This window comes from Narcine bancroftii, chromosome 4, assembly GCF_036971445.1.
Source record: "Narcine bancroftii isolate sNarBan1 chromosome 4, sNarBan1.hap1, whole genome shotgun sequence".
NCBI lineage: Eukaryota > Metazoa > Chordata > Chondrichthyes > Torpediniformes > Narcinidae > Narcine > Narcine bancroftii.
The window spans coordinates 12,948,121-12,970,715 of record NC_091472.1 but is presented as its reverse complement, the minus strand read 5'-3'; the positions used below and the strand labels follow the sequence as shown (position 1 = coordinate 12,970,715).

At 40.6% G+C, this 22,595-nt stretch overlaps 1 protein-coding gene across 1 annotated transcript in view; it reads right to left on the bottom strand.

The window, feature by feature from the left end:
- Window positions 1-22,595, bottom strand: part of LOC138762345 (kinesin-like protein KIF13B) — a 212,459-nt gene that overhangs the window by 54,636 nt on the left and 135,228 nt on the right. Inside the window, exons 16-25 of the mRNA XM_069936114.1 lie at window positions 19,562-19,648; window positions 16,698-16,882; window positions 16,340-16,553; window positions 15,928-16,090; window positions 14,431-14,577; window positions 11,887-12,036; window positions 9,089-9,229; window positions 7,203-7,376; window positions 6,044-6,201; window positions 4,234-4,366 (exon numbers count right to left, since the gene is read on the bottom strand). Of these exons, the coding sequence (XP_069792215.1) occupies window positions 4,234-4,366; window positions 6,044-6,201; window positions 7,203-7,376; window positions 9,089-9,229; window positions 11,887-12,036; window positions 14,431-14,577; window positions 15,928-16,090; window positions 16,340-16,553; window positions 16,698-16,882; window positions 19,562-19,648 (1,552 nt within the window). The remainder of the gene's footprint in view (window positions 1-4,233; window positions 4,367-6,043; window positions 6,202-7,202; window positions 7,377-9,088; window positions 9,230-11,886; window positions 12,037-14,430; window positions 14,578-15,927; window positions 16,091-16,339; window positions 16,554-16,697; window positions 16,883-19,561; window positions 19,649-22,595) is intronic.

The window sequence follows — 22,595 nt, the reverse complement described above, 5'->3', positions numbered from 1 at the left end:
CATCAGTGTGAGGACTGATAGCGTGGGGACTAGAAGCCATGCAAACATTTGTCCAGTTGCCTCCATTTCGAGATCCAACCAGTCGGTCAGAATGGAACTCAGACGCATGTCAGGGAATGGCTGTAGTTAAGAAAGCCGATGGGATTCTGTGATTCATTAATAAGGGGATTCAATTCAAGAGTAGAGAGGTCATGTTGCAACTCTACAAATCTCTGGTCAAATCACATTTAAAGAGTCTTGTGTTCAGTTCTGGTCACCTTATTACAGGAAGGATGTGAAAGCTATGGAGAGGGTACAGAGGAGATTTACCAGGATGTTACCGGAATTAGAAAATAAGTCTTATGAGGCAAGGTTAGCAGAGCTGGGACTTTTCTTTTTAGACACTTTCAGGTGGCCAATTGCCCCGCTTGTAAAGCCGCATATTTTGGCAATATGCGGCTGACAGGAGGCCACGTGAATGCGCAGGAGGCGCCTGCGAGGCGAACTTTGTAACCCTCCTCTAAGAGGGATAATTGCCGCAGCACAGTGGCCTCCCCAGCCATTTGAATGCAGCGCCTGAATTAATATAGAGCTTTCATACAATGCAATACAGAATGAATCTCACATCAATTATACGTTGTCTTATATAATTCACAAAGTGAAATATCCTTTTGAGAATTTCACCTCGTATTCTAATACTGAGATGTACATTGTGATTATCTAAATAGACCAATTTCTTCTAGTTGTAGAAAATAATAAAAAACAAAACAGAAAAAAAAACATACTAATCTTACCCCTCCCCTAAACATGGTCTCCAACAAATAAATTGTATAAAGTATCAGCTCTCACACATCAGAGAGAAAACCCCCAGAGCACCCCTGCCTAAGTAATCAAATTATGATAATAGCCCGTTCTGAGCCTCTTTTCTTGTCATATTCAACCTTCTTCTCTTTAACATTATATCTAATTTCCTCCACACTCAAGCAAGACATAACATCCTGTAACTGTTGCATATGAGTTGGTCTTTCCAGCTTATGAAAATTGCTGTTCTGACCATCAATGAATTAAAAGCTACTATTCTTCTTTGAATTGGTTATTCTATTCCAGACATTTGCTGAACATATGAATCAGAGAAGCCTCAAAAATTTTACAATTTGTCACATGCGTATTCAATATACACCTTTAAATTGTATCAAACAATGTCATGCATAGAATGAAGTATTATTAATCAGATCAAGCGTGTAATCCCAATTTTTATCTGAAATTGATGTATTCAAGTCTCGTTCCCATTCATTCTTATTGAATATTTTAATTTTTCCCAGACTCACAGAACATCATTATATACATCATATAAATAGTACTTTAAAATGAGAGTCTCATGATTGTCCAAACCTCACCCCCCCCACCCCACTCTCAACTGCTAACATTAAAAAAAAATTGTCCAAAAAAAGAGTGTTTGAGCTGCCTTCAATAATTAGTCCATATCCTGATCTCCAGGAATTCAACGCCATTAACCTAACTATATTTTTGGGGAAGTTAATTATATCCTGAAGCTAAATAATAATTCAAATAGGGTGCTTTTTTTTTTGAAAACATGTTATTTCTTTCTAAGTTTATTGATTATCTTTTCCAGGGGGGCACAACTTTGTATTTCCATATTCCAGCGAGTGATAAGTAGGGGGAGTCAGACTTCCATGTAACAGCTATACATTTCCTGGCTACCACTACTGTAATCCTCATGAAGTGTATTTGATATTTTTGTGCCAATAACCTAAGATTGATCAATAAATACAGTTCTGGTTCCAATGGAAAATCCACTTCTATAATTTTTGTCAAAATTTCTGCAATTCATACCAAAAGGATCTTACTTTTACGCATAGCTAGGTTGGATGTATAAATGTTCCAACCTCTATACCACACCTAAAACACGAGTCCGGAATTTCAGATTTTAAACCATGTAATTTTTGCAGTGTAAGGTATAATTGGTGCATAAAATTGTATTGGACCAATCCATATCTCCCATTCATTCTTGATTCCCATCCCTGAACATATTCTTGGGTCCATCAAATTGCTATAAGTAATTGCTATCGATCCACCATGGGAAAATTTTAAATCAATAAATAAATCAAGAACATTGGTATCAGGAAATCAAGGAAAATTGGAGAATTTAGACTAAACAAAATGTCTAATTTGTAGCTATCTAAAAAATGCCTATTAAGAAGTTTGAATTTAACTGTTAATTGTTCAAATGAAGCAAAATTACCTTGAATATATAGATCCTTAAAACTTTTTATTCCCAATCCAACCCATTCTCCAAAACCTGCATCCAAGATAGAAGGTTGAAAAAGATGATTCTTTATAATAGGGCTCTCAAGAGAAACATTAAGATAGCCAAAAAATTTCCTAAATTGTGCCCCATATTCTCAGACTATGTCTCATTATGGGATTATCTGTAAATTTTGAAAAGGAAAAGGGTAAGGAAGAACCCACAACTGCTAACATAGCTAATTTTTTTGAAAAACTCAGTTAATTTTTTACCCAAGGGGGTTGATCATCTGAAATATCAAAATGTAATACCAATAATAAAATCTAAACTTTGGGAGAGATATTTTTAAAAGAAATATATGGGTTGGCACAACATTGAGGGCCAAAGTGCCTAGACTGTGCTGTAGTGTCCTATGTTCTGAATATAGACCTTCAATGACCAAAATCAATAAAATGTTGAGATGAAAAGTGATTAATAGAAGCACTCATGACAAAACTGTGAAATACGTTTCTAAGAGATTGCACATTACATATTCACAGTTTTCTCTCACAGAGCCCAAATCAAATCTCACCTTTCCTCTCATCATATCCAATTGGCACCTTTTGTCCCATTGGTCTGGACATCTCCCCACCCCCCCAACATTCTTAGCCCTTTCTCTTCCTAGTCTTTAATTTTGACGCCTTCCTGCTGTTTGTTTTATACTTTGAAGGCAGCTGAAAAAAAAATTCATTATATACCTTTATCTCTAAGCGAGATCGGCTGAGTTCCTCCAGCTATTCTGGATTTTTACTACAATCACAGCATCTACAGACTTTTGTGTTTCACTCCTTTGTATATTATTGTAAGTTTATGGCACCAAGATAAAAGAACATTGGGATAATGGAAGCAAAGTGAAGAGGAGCCACAAATCCGGGCCATGTTGTAATGGAACGAGCGACAAGACCACAGGCAGTTCAAAAGGTCATCACCTTCAGAGGTACCTTCTCATACAGATGACCAAAACAGCAAACAATTCAGAAAGTAAGGAGTATCACTCATTTTCTTTTACATTTTTGGGGTCTGGGTATCACTGGGATTTATTGTCACAAAATTTTAGTCAAAGATAAACTTGAAACCCAACCAAAACACAATAATGTAGATCTTATACATTGAACAATTAACCTGAATCTCATGTTGGGATGATGAGCTGGAAATTTTGGCTGGCACCAGAGGATGACCAAAGACTATGAGCATGCTGTGAAAGCTCATCTCGTTCACTGACATTTTTCAAAGGATTGTAACTCTAGTGTGCAGTGGATCCAGCAGGGTTTCATGAAAGGAAAATCCAACCTATTGGAATTTTTTGAGGAAATCTCAAGTAGGGGGTGGACAAGGGAGAGCCTGTGGATGTAGTGTATTTGGATTTTCAAAAGGCCTTTGCTAAGGTGCCACATAAGAGGCTGCTTAATAAAATGAGAGCACATGGAATTGCCGGAAAAATAGATTGGGTAGAGCATTGGCTGATAGGCAGAATGCAAAGGGAGGGGAAAAAAGGTATCCTATTCTGGTTGGTTGCCTGTTAATAGTGGTGTTCCACAAAGGTCAGTTCTTTTTACAATGTATATTGATGATTTAGATTGTGGATTAAATGGTCTTGTGGCAAAATCTTCAGATTTTAAAGGGAAAATTGATAGGTATCTAATTAGTCAGGGTATCATGGGATATGGGAACAAGGACGGAACTTGGAACTAGATGCAAGAACAGTTTAGTTCAGGGAGGTTTCACAGAGCAGACTCGATGGGCCAAATGGCCTGCATCTGTTCCTTCTTCTTGTGTGTTCTTACCAGTGTTGCTGAAGTAGAGAAATACATTGAGAAGGGAAAAAGAAACATCCAACTCAACAAGTCTTTATTTCTGACAGACAGGTTCACCACCTCAACATTAAAATCTGGAAACTTCCAATATATATGCTTAACAAGCCACGTCAGGTCAACTATTCTTCTCATTACCTGACGCAATTGAAAAATGCCACCAGTGGAAACATCCTTGGAGGAGGTTACCTCCACAGGAACATACTCCCCATTCTCATTCAGTTCCAAGATCTGGATCCAGAGCTCCACCTTCCGCATCACCTCGCTCCATCTGTTAATGAATATATATGTATATTTAGATTCAACTGCATATAGGAGCACCAACTATTAAATGTTGAAGATACACAGGAGACTGTGGATGCTGGAATCTGAAGCCAAACACAATCTGCTGCAGCAACTCAGCAGGTAAAGAATCATCAGCGGGGGGGAAACAAGAGTGTTTGACATTTCAAGGTGAAACACTTCATCAGGATTGAGGAAAGTGTACAGAAACAGGTCAAAGAGAATAGGGTGAGAGAGGGTCTCAATAATGGGATTGGCCGACCATCCAGATAAAGTGTTTTGGCTCAAAAACGTCAGCCATTCTTCTTCTCCCATTGATGCTGCTTGGCCCGTTGAGTTCCTCCAGCAGATTCTATTATGTGTTGAACACTGAGTAACTCAATGCACTTTAAAGCAATGAATTATGATAGTTATATAATAATTTATGAATGGAGGTGAATTCACACTTTTTGGTTTTGGTTTTAATTACACATACTGTGCATATTTTATTATCATCACACCTTTCTGTAATGGAACAGAACAAAATAAATCAAAGATTAGATTTTTAAGTTAAATCTAAACAAACTAAAAACACAATGTTGGAGAAACGTCTATGATACCTCAATGAAGGGCTCAAGCCCAAATCATTGATTATATATCTTTATCTTTGCTATCTAAAGTGCACTGCTTGACCAGCTGAGTTTTTCCAGCATTGTGTTTTTACTTCAACCACGGCATCCGAAGACTTTGGTGTTTTACTTCTAAACAAACAAATACTGCGACAAATGTCGTCATCACTTTAACATCAGTGCATTCTAGAGAAACAAATGTGCTTTATAATTACTAAATGTCTGATAATCCATGAAACATACACTTAAGTCTGTCCACAAATGGCTCAAAGACTTTTATGGCCTGCTCCTTTAACCTGCAATGCTGGTCTTGGGAAAATGCAACACTGTCAATGGAGTCTAACACACATCTTCTCATTTTAATAAGAATGTTTTCTCATTTAAAGAATGTACAATAAAATACAAATTTCTGGTCAGGCCATAGCTTGAGGTTTCAAGCTCATAACTTGGAACTCAAAGTTGCAATAAAGGGTCACTAAGTAGTCTCAAAGAAAAAGACCCAAGTAGTCCAAATGAAGAAATAGATTATGCTTAATTTTAATCAGGTTTTGCAAAATTATTTGTAAATATATTCACTGCTGGATCGGTAAAGGTTTGAGCATTGACATGAAACAATATTGTATTATTCAAATTTCTGTATGGATTTTTTGGCAAAATAGGCTAAAAATGGACATTTTGGGAATTTTTTAAAGTAACAATTATTAATCAATAAATAAATTCAACAGGAGAAATGGAGAGCAAAAGAAATAACTGTTGCAGGCAGAGAGAAAGGGTAAAATTAAACCAAATTACATCAAGAATGAACAAAGACACCAGTCAATGACAGAGGTCATTTTAGTTGACTTGGAGTATCATCTTTTTTTCAATGCCACACGGTATTTTTTATTTTTCATTATACTTTTTAAACAATTACAGTAAAAGTCCTGGTATCCATCACCTATGGGGATTGGTAGATGACGGATTAGAAAATTTTCCAGTTGCTTGAGGTTGCCTGTTGCTTGAACAGGGGTTTTACTGTAATAGATTCACAAAAATTAATAGTTAAATCCTTGAGTCACCTATCTCTCAGCGATCGTGTTTTGGCTTGTATTATTCCCAGATCCCAAATGGAAGGCATTTTCCGAGGGTCACATGATTTATGTCCATAGACTTGAAATGCCAGTGCCCCTTCAGCTAGGTATTCCAACAGATCCTCAGAGAGCATGACCGAAAACTCCTGATAAAATGCAACCAGATATTATTATGCATTAATTTTAAAGCAAAGAGCCAACATTAAAGCGTGAGAGCTTACAACTTCTTATCAGGATAAACTTTCAAGATTCGAGCACAAAATTTTAATTCATGAACTTACCAGACTTGAGAAATTTACACAGTTTAGAATCTATTTTAAATTGTGGTAAAATGATTAAAAATAATAAAACCATAAATGCAGGAAAACAGCGATTAAAAGAAGAGGTAACATTTAACAGTATTTATATATAACTGAAAAAGACGAGTTTCTATTTCTGGTGCCGTATGATTTTTAATGCAAGGTTACACCCCAGATGCTCTCTGCCCTGCTGTACAATCTCATTCCAGAATGTGTGTCAGTTTTTTGATGCCAATTATTTCTACTGATGCATACTCTTCAAGGAACGCAGATAAGACATAAGGGACCAAATGTATCACAATTTAACTATAAATCTGTGGGAACCCCTCCAATCCACAACCCCCAGAAAAGTATCAATATATCAGTGGGATTTTCAAAAGCCACAGCCAAATAAAAAATTGTTTGAAGCAAAGAAGGATGGCAGGAGACTTTATAGAAGACTATAAGATTATGAGAGACAGCCAGTGCCTTTTTCCCAGGGCGGGAATAGCAAACACCGCAGAACGTCTGTACAAAGTGAAGGGAGGGAGGTTATTAGGGGTTAATTTTTTTAATTAAAATATATACACAGAGCTTTATACAGAGGAATGCCTTGCCAGGCGTGGTGGTGGAACATTAGGGACATTTGAGAGATTCTTATACATACACATGGATCAATGAAAAATTGAGATTTACTAGGTAGGAAGGGCTTAGCTTTATTTATAGGCCAGCACAACATTGAAGGCCAAAGGACCTGAACTATGCTGCAGTGTTCTATGTTTAAATCTTAAAATTCTTCAATAAAATCAAGGCAAATATCAGTGAAAATCAATGGACATCCATAAAAGCTGCAAGATTTAAGATCTCACCTTACAGTGGTCAAAAACTACCATGCACTCTGGGTCCTTGCCAGTTGGGGTTAAAGAGGAAGGGTCCACCTCCGGAGCAACCATGATGGGCTCAGTCTGATCCCAGAAGGTATACTGGCAGAAAACAAAGTTTGACAGATGCCGAGGCAAACCTGTCGCTTGAAGAATTTTTACCTGATGGAGAAACATAATAGAATCTTACATATTCACTTTTATAATTATTTAGCATAAAAGTTATTCCAAGTTACTAATTCAGCAATGGTTTTAAAAAGAAAATGGAGAACCAACCAATATACAATTAAGAGAGTGTATATGTGCAAACAATATGAGCAAAAATGGCTCCTGATCAGGAAATTCCTTAATCTGTTTGCAAAATGACCATCAGGGTTGGGCAGTGAGGGCAAGCAGTTATGACAAATTTATAGAACATTGATCATTGCTGACATGGGAAGCAGCAAGAAATTTTATGCTCTTTCATTGATATTCCATTATTCATTTTTAATTTGGAGACAGCCCCGTAAGGCCACACTGCCCAAATACACCCATGTAACCAATGAACCTACCAACACGTAGCATCTTTGCAACCCCAACGTTTGAGGGAGGAAAGGGGAGAACCTGGAGGAACCCACAGAGGTGATGGGGAGAATTTACAAACTCCTTACGGATATTTGAACCCGGGTCGCCGGTGCTGCAATCGTGTAGTGCTAACCGTGCCATGTTCCTTCTGCCCTACTGGTCAATTATTTACCTTATCAAATGTGAGTGCAACTCTCAGATATATTCCATGTACACCAGTTCATTTTTCACAAAGGATTAGGGTGATGTTCAGAAAAATAAGCAAAGAAATGGAGGTAGATTACAGGAGTAAAACAAGAAAGTCTATAGGACACTGTGATTGAAGTAAAAACACAATGGAGGAGAAACTCATCAAGTCAAGCAGTATACTTTATACAGGAAAAATATGTAACCAATGTTTTGGGCTTGAGCCCCTCATCAAGGCATGGGAGATTACAGAGCAGCCTCTTTCAACAACCGAATGGTGAACAGACTTGCACAACTAAATGGCCTACCAGCTGTGTAATCAACCCAGATGATTGAATTATTTTCCCCCATGAGAAAATGTCTTTTTTTAAATAAATTTCTCAGACTGTATTAGACTCCTTGTCCAACCTCCATGACAATAGCGTGACAGAAGCAAGTCCTTCTGCCCAACTTGCCCATGGCGACCAAATTGCCCATCTGAGCTAGTCCCATTTGTCTGCATTTGGCCAATATCCTCAATAAACCATACCAATCCATGTATATCCCCAAATGTCTTTCAAAAGTTGTAATTGCTCTGCCTCTACTGGCAGCTCGTTCCACATAGCCACTACCATGTGTGTGAAGAAGATGCCTATAAGGTCATTTTTAAATTTTTCCTCTCTCACCTTAAACCTGCGCCCTCTAGTTTTGGACTCTGTTACCCTGTGGGAAAGACTGATGATTCATCTCATGGACATTCTCTTGATTTTGTTTTCCTCATTAAGGTCACCCCTCAACAAATTCCTTTTCTACAAGGGAATAAATTACCAAAAGTGTGCAGACTGTCATTCATTATGATCCTTCATTTCATTACACAATAGTAATAACTGGTGCTGAGTCCAAGGTCATTCCCAATTTTCAAACCGCAATATCCCACGTGACAGAGGAAGCAAGAGAACAGGTAAAATTCTCATGTTTGAATAGACATACAGATTGGAGGATTAGGATATCGACCAAATGCAGGTTAATAGGGGTAGGCCAGAATGCCAACTGGGTTGACATGGACCTGTTCCTCACTGAATGACGATGAGAAGCAAAGCAATTTACAGCAGTAGACTGGAAAACACCCGGTCAGTGACACATACTCTGCAAGTAAAACTTCGTGATGCTTCCTTCTCTTGCGATTCATTTTCATTCACGTCATCCACTGCATCGTCTCCTCCAGCAATGCGATCACGGAAGTCATTGCTTGTTCGCACCAGTTCCACATGCAGGCGCCCAGCAATCTTTAAAAAAAAATAGGCAAAAAATGCAGCTCATCCAGTGCTAAGAAATTCGCCAAAATGTACATGTAATTAACTTTCAGAATTTACTCAGAACCCCGAAGTACAAGTTGGATAAATTTTCCCTACTTTATTAATAGATTGCCAATACTGTGAAGCATTTGTCACCATGCATTAGGTGACTTTGTTTAACAGAATCTCACTCAAAGCATCTCTAATAGCTACTTTTCAACAGAATTCTGTGGAATAAACAAATAAGCTACATGTGGGATGAAGGACATCTAAAATAGTGTCAACCTGCAATGACAAGCAGGATTACTTTCTGTAGGAACATATCCACAGTCAACAAATATCTGTCTGTATAATCAGCTTTGACCAATAATGAGTGGAACCGGAACAGTTAGGCCATGCATTGACAATAACATTAGTTCCACTTGCACTGATAACCACCTTCCCCGGTAGTTATCATCGTAGCCAATGAGGTTTACCCAAGGCCCGATTATTGCTTATTGAAACTTTTCCCTAAAGACATCTGGAACCTCACTGCGTCAGGAATTTTGTACATCAATCACAAGACAAAGGAGGAAAAACCCAACACCCAACCACAACCAACCAATTTTCCCCTGCAAACGCTGCAACTGTGTCTGCCTGTCCCGCATCGGACTTGTCAGCCACAAACAAGCCTGCAGCTGACGTGGACATTTACCCCTCCATAAATCTTCGTCTGCGAAGCCAAGCCAAAGAGAGAGAAGAGACTCCAAATTCTAACTATAATGAACAAATCCATTGACATAACCAATAACACAACTTGGTGAAAAACAAACATAAAAATAGAATACACAGTATTTGCAAAGGAATAAAAATAACATTATGGGCCCAAGTTGGCCCACAGTCAGATAAAGGGCCTTTATCTGAATAAAGAACGAACTGACAGCTCATCCTTATAGGTACTTCTTGCACACTGCCTGATCTGGAGAGACAGAGTTGTGTCGCATGGAAACAAGCCCTATGACCGATATACATTTATGTTTTTGTAATGCTGGCTTACCTATGAGAATAGAAACCTTGGTGGGGAAATAGGGCAGTTGTTGGCAACATGTATACTGCAATAAACAGGCTGCCCTAATAGACTGGACTTCTAGCCAGTCTGGTTTAGCTCAAGCCACTTATAGCAGATGATACAAAGATAGGTGGAGGGGCAGGTAGTGATGAGAAAATGGAGAGGCAGCAGAAAGACTCAAGAGAGATTAAGAGAATGGGCAAAGAAGTGGCAAATTAAATAGTGTTGGAACTGTATGGTCATTCACTTTGGTGGAAAGAATAAAACGGCAAACTTTTGTTTGGATGGTGAGAAAATTCAAAATACAAAGGTGTAAAGGGACTTGTGGAGGACACCCTAAAGGATAACCTCCAGGTTGAGTCGGTGATGAAAAAGCAGAATGTATGTTGGGATTCATATCTAGAGGGATAGGAAACAAGGTTGAGGTTTTATAAGGCACTGGTGAGGTCTCACTTGGAATTCAGGGTACAGCTTTGGGCTCCTTATTTGAGAAAAAATATGCTGGCATTTGAAAGGATACAGAGACGATTCACAAGAATGAATCCTGGAATGAAGAGATGAGCATGTGAGGAAGGTTTAGAAGCTCTTGGACTGTACTCCCTTGCGTGCAGAAGAATGAGGGGCGACCTCAGAAACTTTTCAAATGGTGAAAGGCCTGGACAGAGTAGATGTGGCAAAGTTGTGTCCCACGGTGGGGGAGTCTGGGACAAGAGGGCACAACTTCAGGATTGAAAAGTGTGTGGCGATGCACATCGAGACGCAGGCAAACCGGCCCCGTGCTTGTCATGGCCGTGGCAGCAGAGCAGCCGCATCAAGATGGCCCCGCTGGGTTTTGCTTCCCTCATGGTCAGAGTGCGCATGCACACTCAACTGCATCGTTATATCACCCCCCCCCACCACGCAGAGGCGGGACTTGCCGGCCACCTTATAAGGCGCAGCACAGGCTTTTCAAATTAAACCTTTGGAAGGGAAACTGACTCACAGTGTGTAGCCTCGTTCTTTTGCTCCCTCTCTGTAGCTATCGCGACAAGTTCCATTTAAAACAGAGGCAGAAGAATTTCTTTAGCCAGAGATGGGGAAGGTGGTCAAAGCAGATGGGAGAACAGCATTTAGGTGGCATTTGGACAGAAACATGAACAGGCAGGGAATAGAGAGATATGGTTCACGTGCAGCAAGGAGGACAATACAATTAGCGCAACACTATTACAGGGCCAGTGACCCAGGTTCAAATTTAGCGCTGACTGTATGATCCCCCCGTGACATGTGTGGGTTTTTTTCCCAGGTGCTCTGGTTTCTTCCCGCTCTCCAAACCTAGTGGATTAGTAGGTTGATTGGGGAGTAATTTGACAGCATGTTTTTCATGGGCCAGAATGACCTTCTACCACGCTGCAACATTAAAAACTATCAGCGGGATGGGTTCGACTGGTGTCAGGGTTGGCTCAATCAGGGTGAGCTGAGGGCCTGTCTCGTGCTTAATGAAAGGTGAGCATTTCAACAATGCACCACATTCAGTCTCCCATTAACATTTCGAAACAATACCAGATGGAATTCATATAATTAATAACAATTGTAATAGCTTCAATTAAACATCCTCACATACCTCTCCCTTCTGATTGATAATAGGTACTGCGTACTGTAATTTAACATCATGGAACAGCAACTCCAAGAATACGTTTGCAACCCCGATCAAACTGTGGTTCTCTTGTTCGTCAAAGAATGGGTCAGCTCGCTTAAAGTAGGACCTCATCATCTGAAAAATGCAGACAATATCAGTTAATCAGCCAGTCCATAACCCACCAGCGGAATATGACTAATCAAGACGTTTGGAATCGTTGATTCCATGTTTATATCATTAAAGGAAAATAGCAATTGTGCGAACATCTGAAACAACAAAAATAAAATTAAAATGTGCAAGTCCATATACTCCAAGAGCATATTAAAACTTTATACGAAACTTTATACGAAACTTTATACGAAACATTCAGCAACACATGCACTCTTAACACACTCAAGAACATGGAACAGTACAGAAATAGGCTGCTCTGCTCAGAAGGCCAAGATGATATCCAAATCAAACTAAAACTCTGTAGATATGCCCCCCCACCCCACCAATCCCCTTCATATTCTTATGTCTATCTCAAAGCCTCTTCAATGCCACGATAGAATTTGCTTCCACCACGACTAATGGCAATCCGTCCATCCTTTGTGTTAAATTTTTGCCCAGCACCTCGCACTTAAATATCCTCCCCACCACCTCAAATGCATGTTCTCTTGTGTGTTACACTTTTGTCCTGGGGAAAATATTCTGACTCTCCACCCTATCAATGCCTCTCATTTCATACACCTCCATTCGGTCTCCCCTCCGCCTCCTATGCTCCAGACAAAACAACCCAAGTTGATCCAAAGTTTCTCCACCCAGCACACCCTCTAAACCAGGCAACATCCTGATAAAACTTAACTGTACCCTTCCCAGGGGAACATCTAGGGTATGACAGGCATGGCACGTGCCCTCGGTGCCACTTGAAAGGGGGTACCAGAATGGGGGAGGGAGAGTCACTTGAAGGGGGGATGCTACTGAGTTGACTCCACCCCATCGACGCTGGCACCACTGCACCCCCTCCACCACCCCTCCTATCCCACTAAACCTCTCTTCTCCTCCCTCCCCCCCCAAACCGGTTACCCTTCTTCATCCTCTCATTTGCTCTCAACTCATACAACACCAAATACAGCATAGCAACTACCAAGGTCAACTCTCACGAGACCTCCTTGTCGCTGTTAATTTTGATGCATTGGCCACCACTGCCATAGGCGCTCTTTTGCGTAGATGCGCTCTTTTGCAAAGATGCGCCCAGACCCTTTCCAAAACCTCCACATCCTTTCTGTCATGGGGCAAAATGAATTGGACACAGTATTCCAAGTACAGTCAAACCAAAGTTTTACACATCTTTGAGTACAAGTTGAATGTCACATTACACTGGTACAGTGAAAAACCTTCTTAAGCGAGTGGTCTAAGTAATTTCTTACACTCACACAGATGTACAAGGTCCCAGGACAAGAGCACAGATTACAATGAGAAAGATCACTTAGTGCATAGCAAGGGAAGTACTGTTCCTTCAGTAGCCTGATGGCTGCAGGGGAGAAATTGTGAACTCTGGCTTCAGGAAAGTATCAACATTGTAGTAGCACCATGAAGATTCTAATTTGACATTTATTTCTAGAATATTCTGTACTCCAAATTGAGGGACCAAAACCAGGATTACTCTGGTCGAGGGAGAAATAGGAGTCAGACTTGGGAACAATGATTAATGAAAATTGGTGGGAAGACTTGTGTCCATTCTGTCATTTAAGAGAAGGTTGGATGTGTACGTGGAGGTGAGGGGGTTGGAGGGTTATTGGCGGAGAGCGGGAGGTTTGAGCTAGTGGAGTTGTTCCAGTGAACCGGTGCGGACTCGAAAGGCCGACACGGCCTGTTTCCGCTCCGTAAATGGTTATATTCCCTCGATACCTTTAATGTAGAAAAATTGTTAAATTTTGTTTAATTGTCTAAACTGGCACTATTAATTGTTCCTTTCACAAATACGAGGCAGCGGTTAGTCAAGATCTTGTAACGTAATGAGTAATATTTATGGTCCATCCCTCTCAGGAAATTGATGGCTTTTGATGAGCCAACAATATTGGTCTGGGTGTGGAGTTCCACAAAAGCATGGCAGACTTCCCCCATCAGTGCCTCAGAGGGATATTTTTTTTAATGATAATCCAGTAGTTCCATTGTCATTTCCAATACTGACTTTTTGTTCCACGTTTAAAGAAGTGGAATTAAATTCCTGAACTCATGATAGGATTAGTCCAGGTCTTGGGGTTATTTGGTATGCCACAAAATGGTCAGTCACTATTTTGGGCAGGGATTCTTTATCGAGAGAGAGTGCTTGCCCCTGAAACATTTTCTGACCATACTTCTCCACAGATGCTGTCTCACCCTCCGAGTCCCTCAGCTTCTCTATTATTATAGCCTTTGGGCAAGAATGGCATGGCAGTCTAACACAACCAAAGAAGAATAGAAGAGCTGATGATTGTACAGTATCTTAGGGACACTAGGAATGGCCACATAAACTATAGTGCCTTCATGAACAAATCTTCTGCTTACGGGATTGTCCTCATCACAGTCTTTCCACTCCTGGTAAAGCTCACGCATATCAATCAGCCTGTTTTCCAGTTTATCCAGTGACCAGATCTGTTTTCCTTTGCCCTTCCGCCGCACCTGAATCGCTGGTTCACTAAGAACAGAGTCTCGCTATGGGAAAAAGAAACAAGTCCTTCAGTATATAAAATGATAGGCTGCAATTTTGTTGACTTAGGAAGTAGAAAGGAGGAATTCTGTTCTTGCGTATTTCTTCAAATCAGTCCGACAATTGAAAAGCAACTGAACATTGGAAAAGATTTCCACACATATCCCCTAATCGTTGATAGTCGCCTCCCCAACTTATTTCTCCTCTTCCAGCATGTTCATTTGTCCAGTATCTTATCACCTCTTGGTTCCTCCTCAGCTCCCCCCTCACTGCCACCAACCACACTACCTTTTATGCTTGCTATGTCCCAGTTTGGTCTCGTTGAAGAGTCCTGACCTGAAATAGAGACTAACCATTCTATCGAGGGATGCTGTCGAGTCCCTCCAGCTCTCCCCTGTTCACATAAACATTGGGGATGCATTGCTTAAAATTATCAATGCTGAATAATGCAGAATGCAATCAGAATTTACAACCTCTCAATGATTTTGTTAGTTGCATCTAAGTTTCTAACAATGAACCCAAAGTGTTTTAACATAACATAACATAACAATTACAGCACGGAAACAGGCCATTAGGCCCTTCTAGTCCGCACCGAACCAAACACCCCTTTCTAGTCCCACCTCCCTGCACAATGCCCATAACCCTCCATCTTCTTCTCATCCATAGACCTGTCCAACCTTTTCTTAAATAATACAATTGACTCCGCCGCCACTATTTCTCCCGGAAGATGATTCCACACAGCTACCACTCTCTGAGTCAAGAAGTTCCCCCTCATGTTACCTCTAAACCTCTGCCCCTTAATTCTTAACTCATGTCCTCTTGTTTTAATCTTTCCTCCTCTTAACGGAAATAGTCTATCCACATCCACTCTGTCTATCCCTTTCATAATCTTAAATACTTCTATCAAATCCCCTCTCAACCTTCTACGCTCCAAAGAATAAAGACCCAATCTGTCCAATCTCTCCCCATACTCCAGATGCTTAAACCCAGGCAACATTCTGGTCAACCTTCTCTGCACTCTCTCCACTCTGTTTATATCCTTCCTCTAATTAGGCGACCAGAACTGCACACAGAACTCCAAATGAGGCCGCACCAACGTCTTAGACAATCTCAACATCACCTCCCAACTCCTATATTCCATGCAATGATTGATAAAGGCCAGCATACTAAAAGCCTTCTTCACCACCCTATTCACGTGAGTTTCTACTTTCAGGGAACGATGTACCGTTACTCCTAAATCTAATTTATAGGCAATGAAGTACTATTGTTGTTTAACACAAGATGAGAAAACCTATCAAGAAAGTATTCGCCATATTAATTTATTTTGACTAAAATTGAAACACCCCACATTTTACCTTTCTGTTAGCATCGAGGTTGGATGCAGGAATCTGCAGAGTAACCTGATACTCTGTCTTCTTCTCCATCTCTTCAGCAATGTAATTTGCTTCACGAACATAAAGATTCGCCTTGGCAATCTGTTCCTGCAACTTCATGAGACTGTGATTCAGCATCACCTCTCTGAAAAGATCAGAAAACTATGAGAAAAAAGAACTGCACCTTGGCTACCTACAAGGCCAATACAGCATTGCCATCCAATGGAAGCTAATAATCTATGCAAAAGTCATAAATATCCAGCCAATTTGCAACTTATTGTATCTTTACATAAATGTGAGAGACATTGGATGGGGACAGCAGTTAGAAATCCATTCCAGAGGAAGGATTAACATCATAATGAAACCACCACTAATTGCAAAGATAATGAGCCACCTCTCCTCTGCCCATTGACGAAGCCGCTGCTGAGTGCTGGAGGGAGAGAACGAGAGGCGCTCCATGCTGCGGTAATGTTTCTCAGGGGATAAACGCCAACGACGGCGTAACTGATCCAATTCCCGCTCATACATGAGGCGCTGCTGCTCAAGTGCAGAGCGTTTCTCCTCCTGGTGCTGCCGTTCCAACCTCTGCAGCACGGACTGCATTGCATCTGTCAATGCAATAAATAATATCAATAGCCTTGCATCATACGGCTCATGTACTAAGGCACATAGTAAACAATCTATGAAAATTTTGTCAACAGTTGTTTATATTTTATTTTTTAATTAAGCAATGCTAAGTGCGTTCTCCCTACCATTGTTTCCAAGGGCCTTCATTGTGACCTCCATCTGAGCAAACTCAAAGCTGTAATTATTCTCACTGGAACCATTACTAGCAGTGTCTCCATCTCCATCTAGATGCTCACTACTGGAACTTGGCTTCATGGAGTTGTCCTGTCCCTCGTCTTCCTGCAATGGCTTTGCTTTTGGCAGATTAATTCTACTCAGAAAAGAAAAAAACCCACTTAGTTCCTCTGGTGAACTCTCAAAAGGCTTTATAAATTTCCCCTCTAAATGTGCTTGATTAACCACTGTTAATCATCTTGAGGTTTCAGTTCAAGCATAGCTGTTAAATGACAAACAGCTGCAATAATATCCACAATTCCAGACTTGTCATTTGCACCCCCTACTAATAAGTCTGAAAGAATGCAGTTGAACAGGTTCCACAAAAGCTTTGGAGTTTGCAGAGATGCCTGCTGACTTTAATGTAATTAAGACAGTCGGCTCAAGCGAGAAAAATTCACTGCAATTAATATCAATTAATGTAAAGTTTAATGACAAATTTCACAATCTTTTCTTCCCTCAAACATTTCCACTTTTTCCAATGCTGCAGGAGACCACATGGCCCCATCAAGTTAATGTTGAATCACTCCCCATTTTTCCATTAATTCTCTCTGTAACTTTTGGCACCCTACAATACCAGGGTCAATTTAGAGCGACCAATTAAACTATGAATTTGCACATCCTTGGATGGGAGAGGAAACCAGAGAAAACCCATGTGGTCACAGGGAGAACGTGCCACGTCCACGCAGACTGTATCCGAGCTCAGGACTAAACTCAGCTGAGGATAAGAATATTTGTTAGCCAAGACCACAAACTAAACATCCAAGCTCACGGTTTTACAAGTACCAGCAGTCCCCATCCTCAAGTATGTATCAAAGACAGCAGGCACCTCAAAACACTCCAAATCTAATAGGGGGTGCATTTATCAATATTAAAGACCAAACCAGGATAAAATCCCAAGCATCAAGGCTCCAAACAGTCTCAATAAAGGATCTAAACTTAAACTACTGTTGACCATTTCCACCCATGGATGCTGTCTGATTAACTGGGTTCCTCCAGTGATTATTTTCTCAAGATTACCATGTTCACCCAACTCCAATGAGTCAGCCGTATCTTTTGCTTATCAGACATCACAATCTTAGAATAAGCATCTGTGCTTGGAGCAGCTTTCAACAGAAGATGCTTCAAATTTGCCTTAGAGAAAAGCAACAACCTTGGTACTCATTGGAATTCATGACTCAAGGTCACTCCAACTTGTGGTAAAGCATTTGGAAACTGGGTGGCAGAGTTAGCGTAGCAGTTAATGGTTAATGCAACGCTGTTAAAGCGTCAGCGACCAAGATTTGAACCTGCTTCTACCTGCAAGGAGTTCGTATGTTCTCCCCATATCTGCGAAGGTTTCCACTGGGTGCTCCAAATTCCTCCCACCCTTAAAAGACGTACCAGGGTTTTCAGGTCAATTGGGCGGCACATGATCATGGGCCGAAAGGACCTGTTACTGTGCCGTATGTCAAAATTAAATTAAAAATTAACCACAGTTTCTCTGCTTGGAGAACATAGAAACCAAGCACAAACATAAACCCACAGGACTCCAAACAATTCTTGAAGCTTCACCTATGCAACCTAGGTACTCTCAGCTGATCCTGTAAAGTTCTGAGGCATAGTCTCAACTAGTTCCCTCCACAGATGCTCTCTGGTCCATTGAGTTCCCCCAATTTGTACTTCATTCCTGCAAAGAACTAATGGTCAACTTTTTTTTTTAAACACCCATAATGTTAGTCACATCTACATATACTCATCAAGGTACATAGTTACATTTGTTCTCTCAATACATTGTTTCCAAGATCGTGTTATATGGCGAGCTCTCCACTGGCCACCGAGACAGAGGTGCACCAAAGAAGAGGTACAAGGACTGCCTAAAGAAATCTCTTGGTGCCTGCCACATTGACCACCGCCAGTGGGCTGATATTGCCTCAAACCGTGCATCTTGGCACCTCACAGTTTGGCGGGCAGCAACCTCCTTTGAAGAAGACCGCAGAGCCCAACTCACTGACAAAAGACAAAGGAGGAAAAACCCAACACCCAACCCCAACCAACCCATTTTCCCTTGCAACCGCTGCAACCGTGTCTGCCTGTCCCGCAATGGACTTGTCAGCCACAAACGAGCCTGCAGCTTACGTGGACATTACCCCTCCATAAATCTTCGTCCGCGAAGCCAAGCCAAAGAAAGAAAAAAAGAAAGACATCGTTACCACCACTGTGGCACCCTCACTTGGTTGAGAGACTGCACCTTGGTCTCAGCCCCTCAATGCCCTGTAATGGGAGGACTTAAACTGTGCTCCTTCCCCACAGTGCCCTTGCGTTGGCTGCGTGCCCCTCAGCATGTGCTCCTGCAGCTTGGAATGTGCCAGTCAGCATCTCAGACCAACATCTCAGTATCGGGCAGACCAAAGTGCATCTTTCACCGAGTTAATGGTCAGCTGAGAACTAACAGAACTGTAGTTGAATCAAATCACCCTCAACCTTAAGGGACTATCGAAGATTGCAAACTTTTTCCAAATTCCACTCATTCAAAGTGCTCAAGATGAAGCACTGCACAGAACACAACCTACATGGTGTTCAGCACAGACATGCCAGTCAAAGGACCTGTTCCTATCCTATACTATTCTGTTCTAACCGACTTTACTGATAAATTTGTGCATTAGAGATTCAAGATTCAATTGATTGTAATTGAAATTCCTTTTTGCCTGCTGCAAGGCAGACATATTCGCCACCGGCAGAAATTATATTTCACAAATTTAATTAAAACTAACAAATGTATTTCATTCAAATTTACCTGAAGAAATGGTTGTTACCCCAAAGGATTCGATCACCGTGATGAAGCTGCGTAGGGCTGGTTAACAAGGATCCATTCACAAATGTTCTGGGACGAGAAATTAAAAGATACAACCAGTGATAATGGGAAAGTGTTCAGTGAACAAATGCACTAAGCTGGTTAGTTAGACCAATAGGAAGATACAAGCAAATAAAATCTCAACTGTGGTTAATTGGCATGAACAACAACAACAATGCAGAGAATGTTCTGCAGCTCGTCAACACCCATACACAACCTTACAGTAGGTTTTGCAATACAACAGGACATTACTTTTGATAACAGACATTGAAGTGGATTTTTCAATCATAATTTCCAACTTCCTAGAAACCCTACAATTACTGAGAAAATTCAAGATTCTTTTATTAAATATTTTACTTATGGTTTTTCCACACAAATTCCAACAATTGTCAATATCATTATCAACAATATCCACACTAATTAATTTCGTATTTGTTAATTCCTTACAGTCTTCTCATGAAGTTTGAGTGTTTCTTTTCCTTTCCACCCCCCACTGACGTTTAAAATTTAGCACCAAACTAATTATACTTACGCACAATGACCAAGACATTCACAACAAAAGTATTAAACTTGTATTTGGGGATTTAAGGGTTTGTTATGTCATGGCAGCAGAGAAAAATTAAAGATTCTTATCAAATTATCAACTGGCCAGGTTCCCTGACCTCAATTTTCAGGAAATTATAGGTTCTTACTAAACCATCAAAGGGAAAGGTTTCCTGACTATAATTTTCAAGCCTAACTCTCGATCTTATGCTTTCTTGTATTTCATCAAATTAGGCGAGGTTCAAAACGAATGCTTGGCTGAAGTGTTCACCAGAGTGTGTGACCTTGGCCAATGCGAGGTCAGAATAGAACAAGCTTATGTGCTGGGGCACAATGAGGTTAAGAAAAAGTAAATGCTGGATCATCTTATAATCATTCAAATTGACAAGTCCCTGGGACCAGATGATATAAACCCCAGGTTGCTACAGAAAGCGAAGGAAGAGATTGCTGGGGTGTTGGCACTGATCTTTGCTTCCTCCCTGGCCATAGGAGGTAATGGAGGATTGGAAAATGGCAAATGTAGTCCCCTGGTTTAAAAAAGGTAATAGGGAAAATCCTGGGAATTATGGACCAGGGGTGGGCAAACTTGGAGAGGATTATTAGGACGGAATTTATGAACCTTCATAGAAGCATGAGCTTAAATTTAAATTTAGACATAGAGCACAGAAACAGACCCATTTGGCCCACAAGCCCATGCTGCCCAATTCCACCCAATTAACCTACACCTCCCAGTACATTTCGAATTGTGGTACGAAACCGGACACTCCGGGGAAAATCCACGCAGACAAAGGGAGAACATACAAACTCCTTACAGAAAGCACGGGATCTGAATCCTGGTCCAGATTGCCAGCACTGAAATGGCATTGCACCCTTTGTGAGGGGCAGATCGTGGCACACAAGCCTAATTGATTTTTTTGAGGAAATGACAAAAGACCTTGATGAAGGCTGGGCAGTAATTATGTATATGGATTTTAGTAAAGTTCATGAGCCATGAGGTAATGTTGCATCTCATTAAATCTCTGGTGGGACCACATTTGGAATATTGAGTTCAGTTCTACTTGCCTCATTACAGGAAGAATGTGGAAGCTTCAGAGAGTGTAGAGGAGATTTACAAGGATGTTGCCTGGATTGGAGAACATGTCTTTATGAGATAAGGTTAATAGAGTTGAGGCTTTTCTCTTTGGAGCGAAGAAGGATGAGAAATGACTTAACAGACATCCATAAGATTATGAGATACAGATAGGGCAGACAGATAGCACCTTTACAGTAGTAAATAGCAGAGGACATCTGTGTAAGGTGAGGGGTGGGAAGTTGAGGGGAGACATCATGGGCAAGTTGTTTTAAAAAAAAAACACAGAGTGGTGAGTGTCTGGAATGCATAACCAGGGGTGGTGGTGGAGGCTGGTACAATAGGGACACTTAAAAGACTCTAAAACAGGCATGTGGATGCAATAAAAATGGAGGGCTATTTATGGGTGTGAGGTAGGGAAGGTTAGATTGCTGAGTAGGTTTATTATAGGCCAGCACAATATTGTTTTCCAAATGGCCTGTAATGTTCTACGTTCCAAAATACTTGTTCACTTACAGATATTGAAGGCATTTTGATGAAATGTTAATAAGAAATAGGAAGCTATGTAGCGTCAATAGGCTTGAAGTATAATAGGTGCAGATAATGTAAATCTTAAATTAACACGGGACATTGAGATTAAAAGAGAAGGTGTGTAATTGGGTGGAGACTGAATGGCAATCATGTCGAACGAAAGGGAGTGGTAAAGGCATGTCTGGGCAAATTTTGGGCAATGAATTAAATAGGCTGAGATGGAGGAGAAGCCCTTCAAACAGAGAGGGAGAAATGACAAGGAGGTGGTGGTGGTGTAAAATAGAAATTAATGTAACAATTTACAGTGATGGAAATGTATGGATACAAAACTTTGAGTGGGAAGAGTTTTTCCTTTTGTAAATAATTTATTGTGAATAAAGTCTATTTTTTTGGGGGAAAAAACCTCTCCTCTACACTGGGAAAGCCAAACACTATTTGGATGACCTGGTCATGTGTCCCAACTCAAAATATTGACTAACCATTTCTCCACATGGATATTATTTGACTCACTGAGTCCCTCCAGTAACTCTTCATTTGCTTAAAATTCCAGTATTGGCCACTTTAACAATACAGAACATTACAGCGCAGTACAGGCCCTTCGGCCCACTATGTTGTGCTGACCTACTCAACTATCAACTCAACGATCTAACAGGCGACACATAGTGGTTAACACTGTTACAGGGCCAGCGACTGTGGTTCAAATCAGCACACTGTCTGTAAGGAGTTTGTACTTTTTCCTCAAGTCTGTGTAGGTTTCCTCTCTCCCTCTAAAGCTCCCTCCCTCCATTTAAATGTATCAAGTTGTAGGTTAATTGGGTGGCATGGGCTCATGGG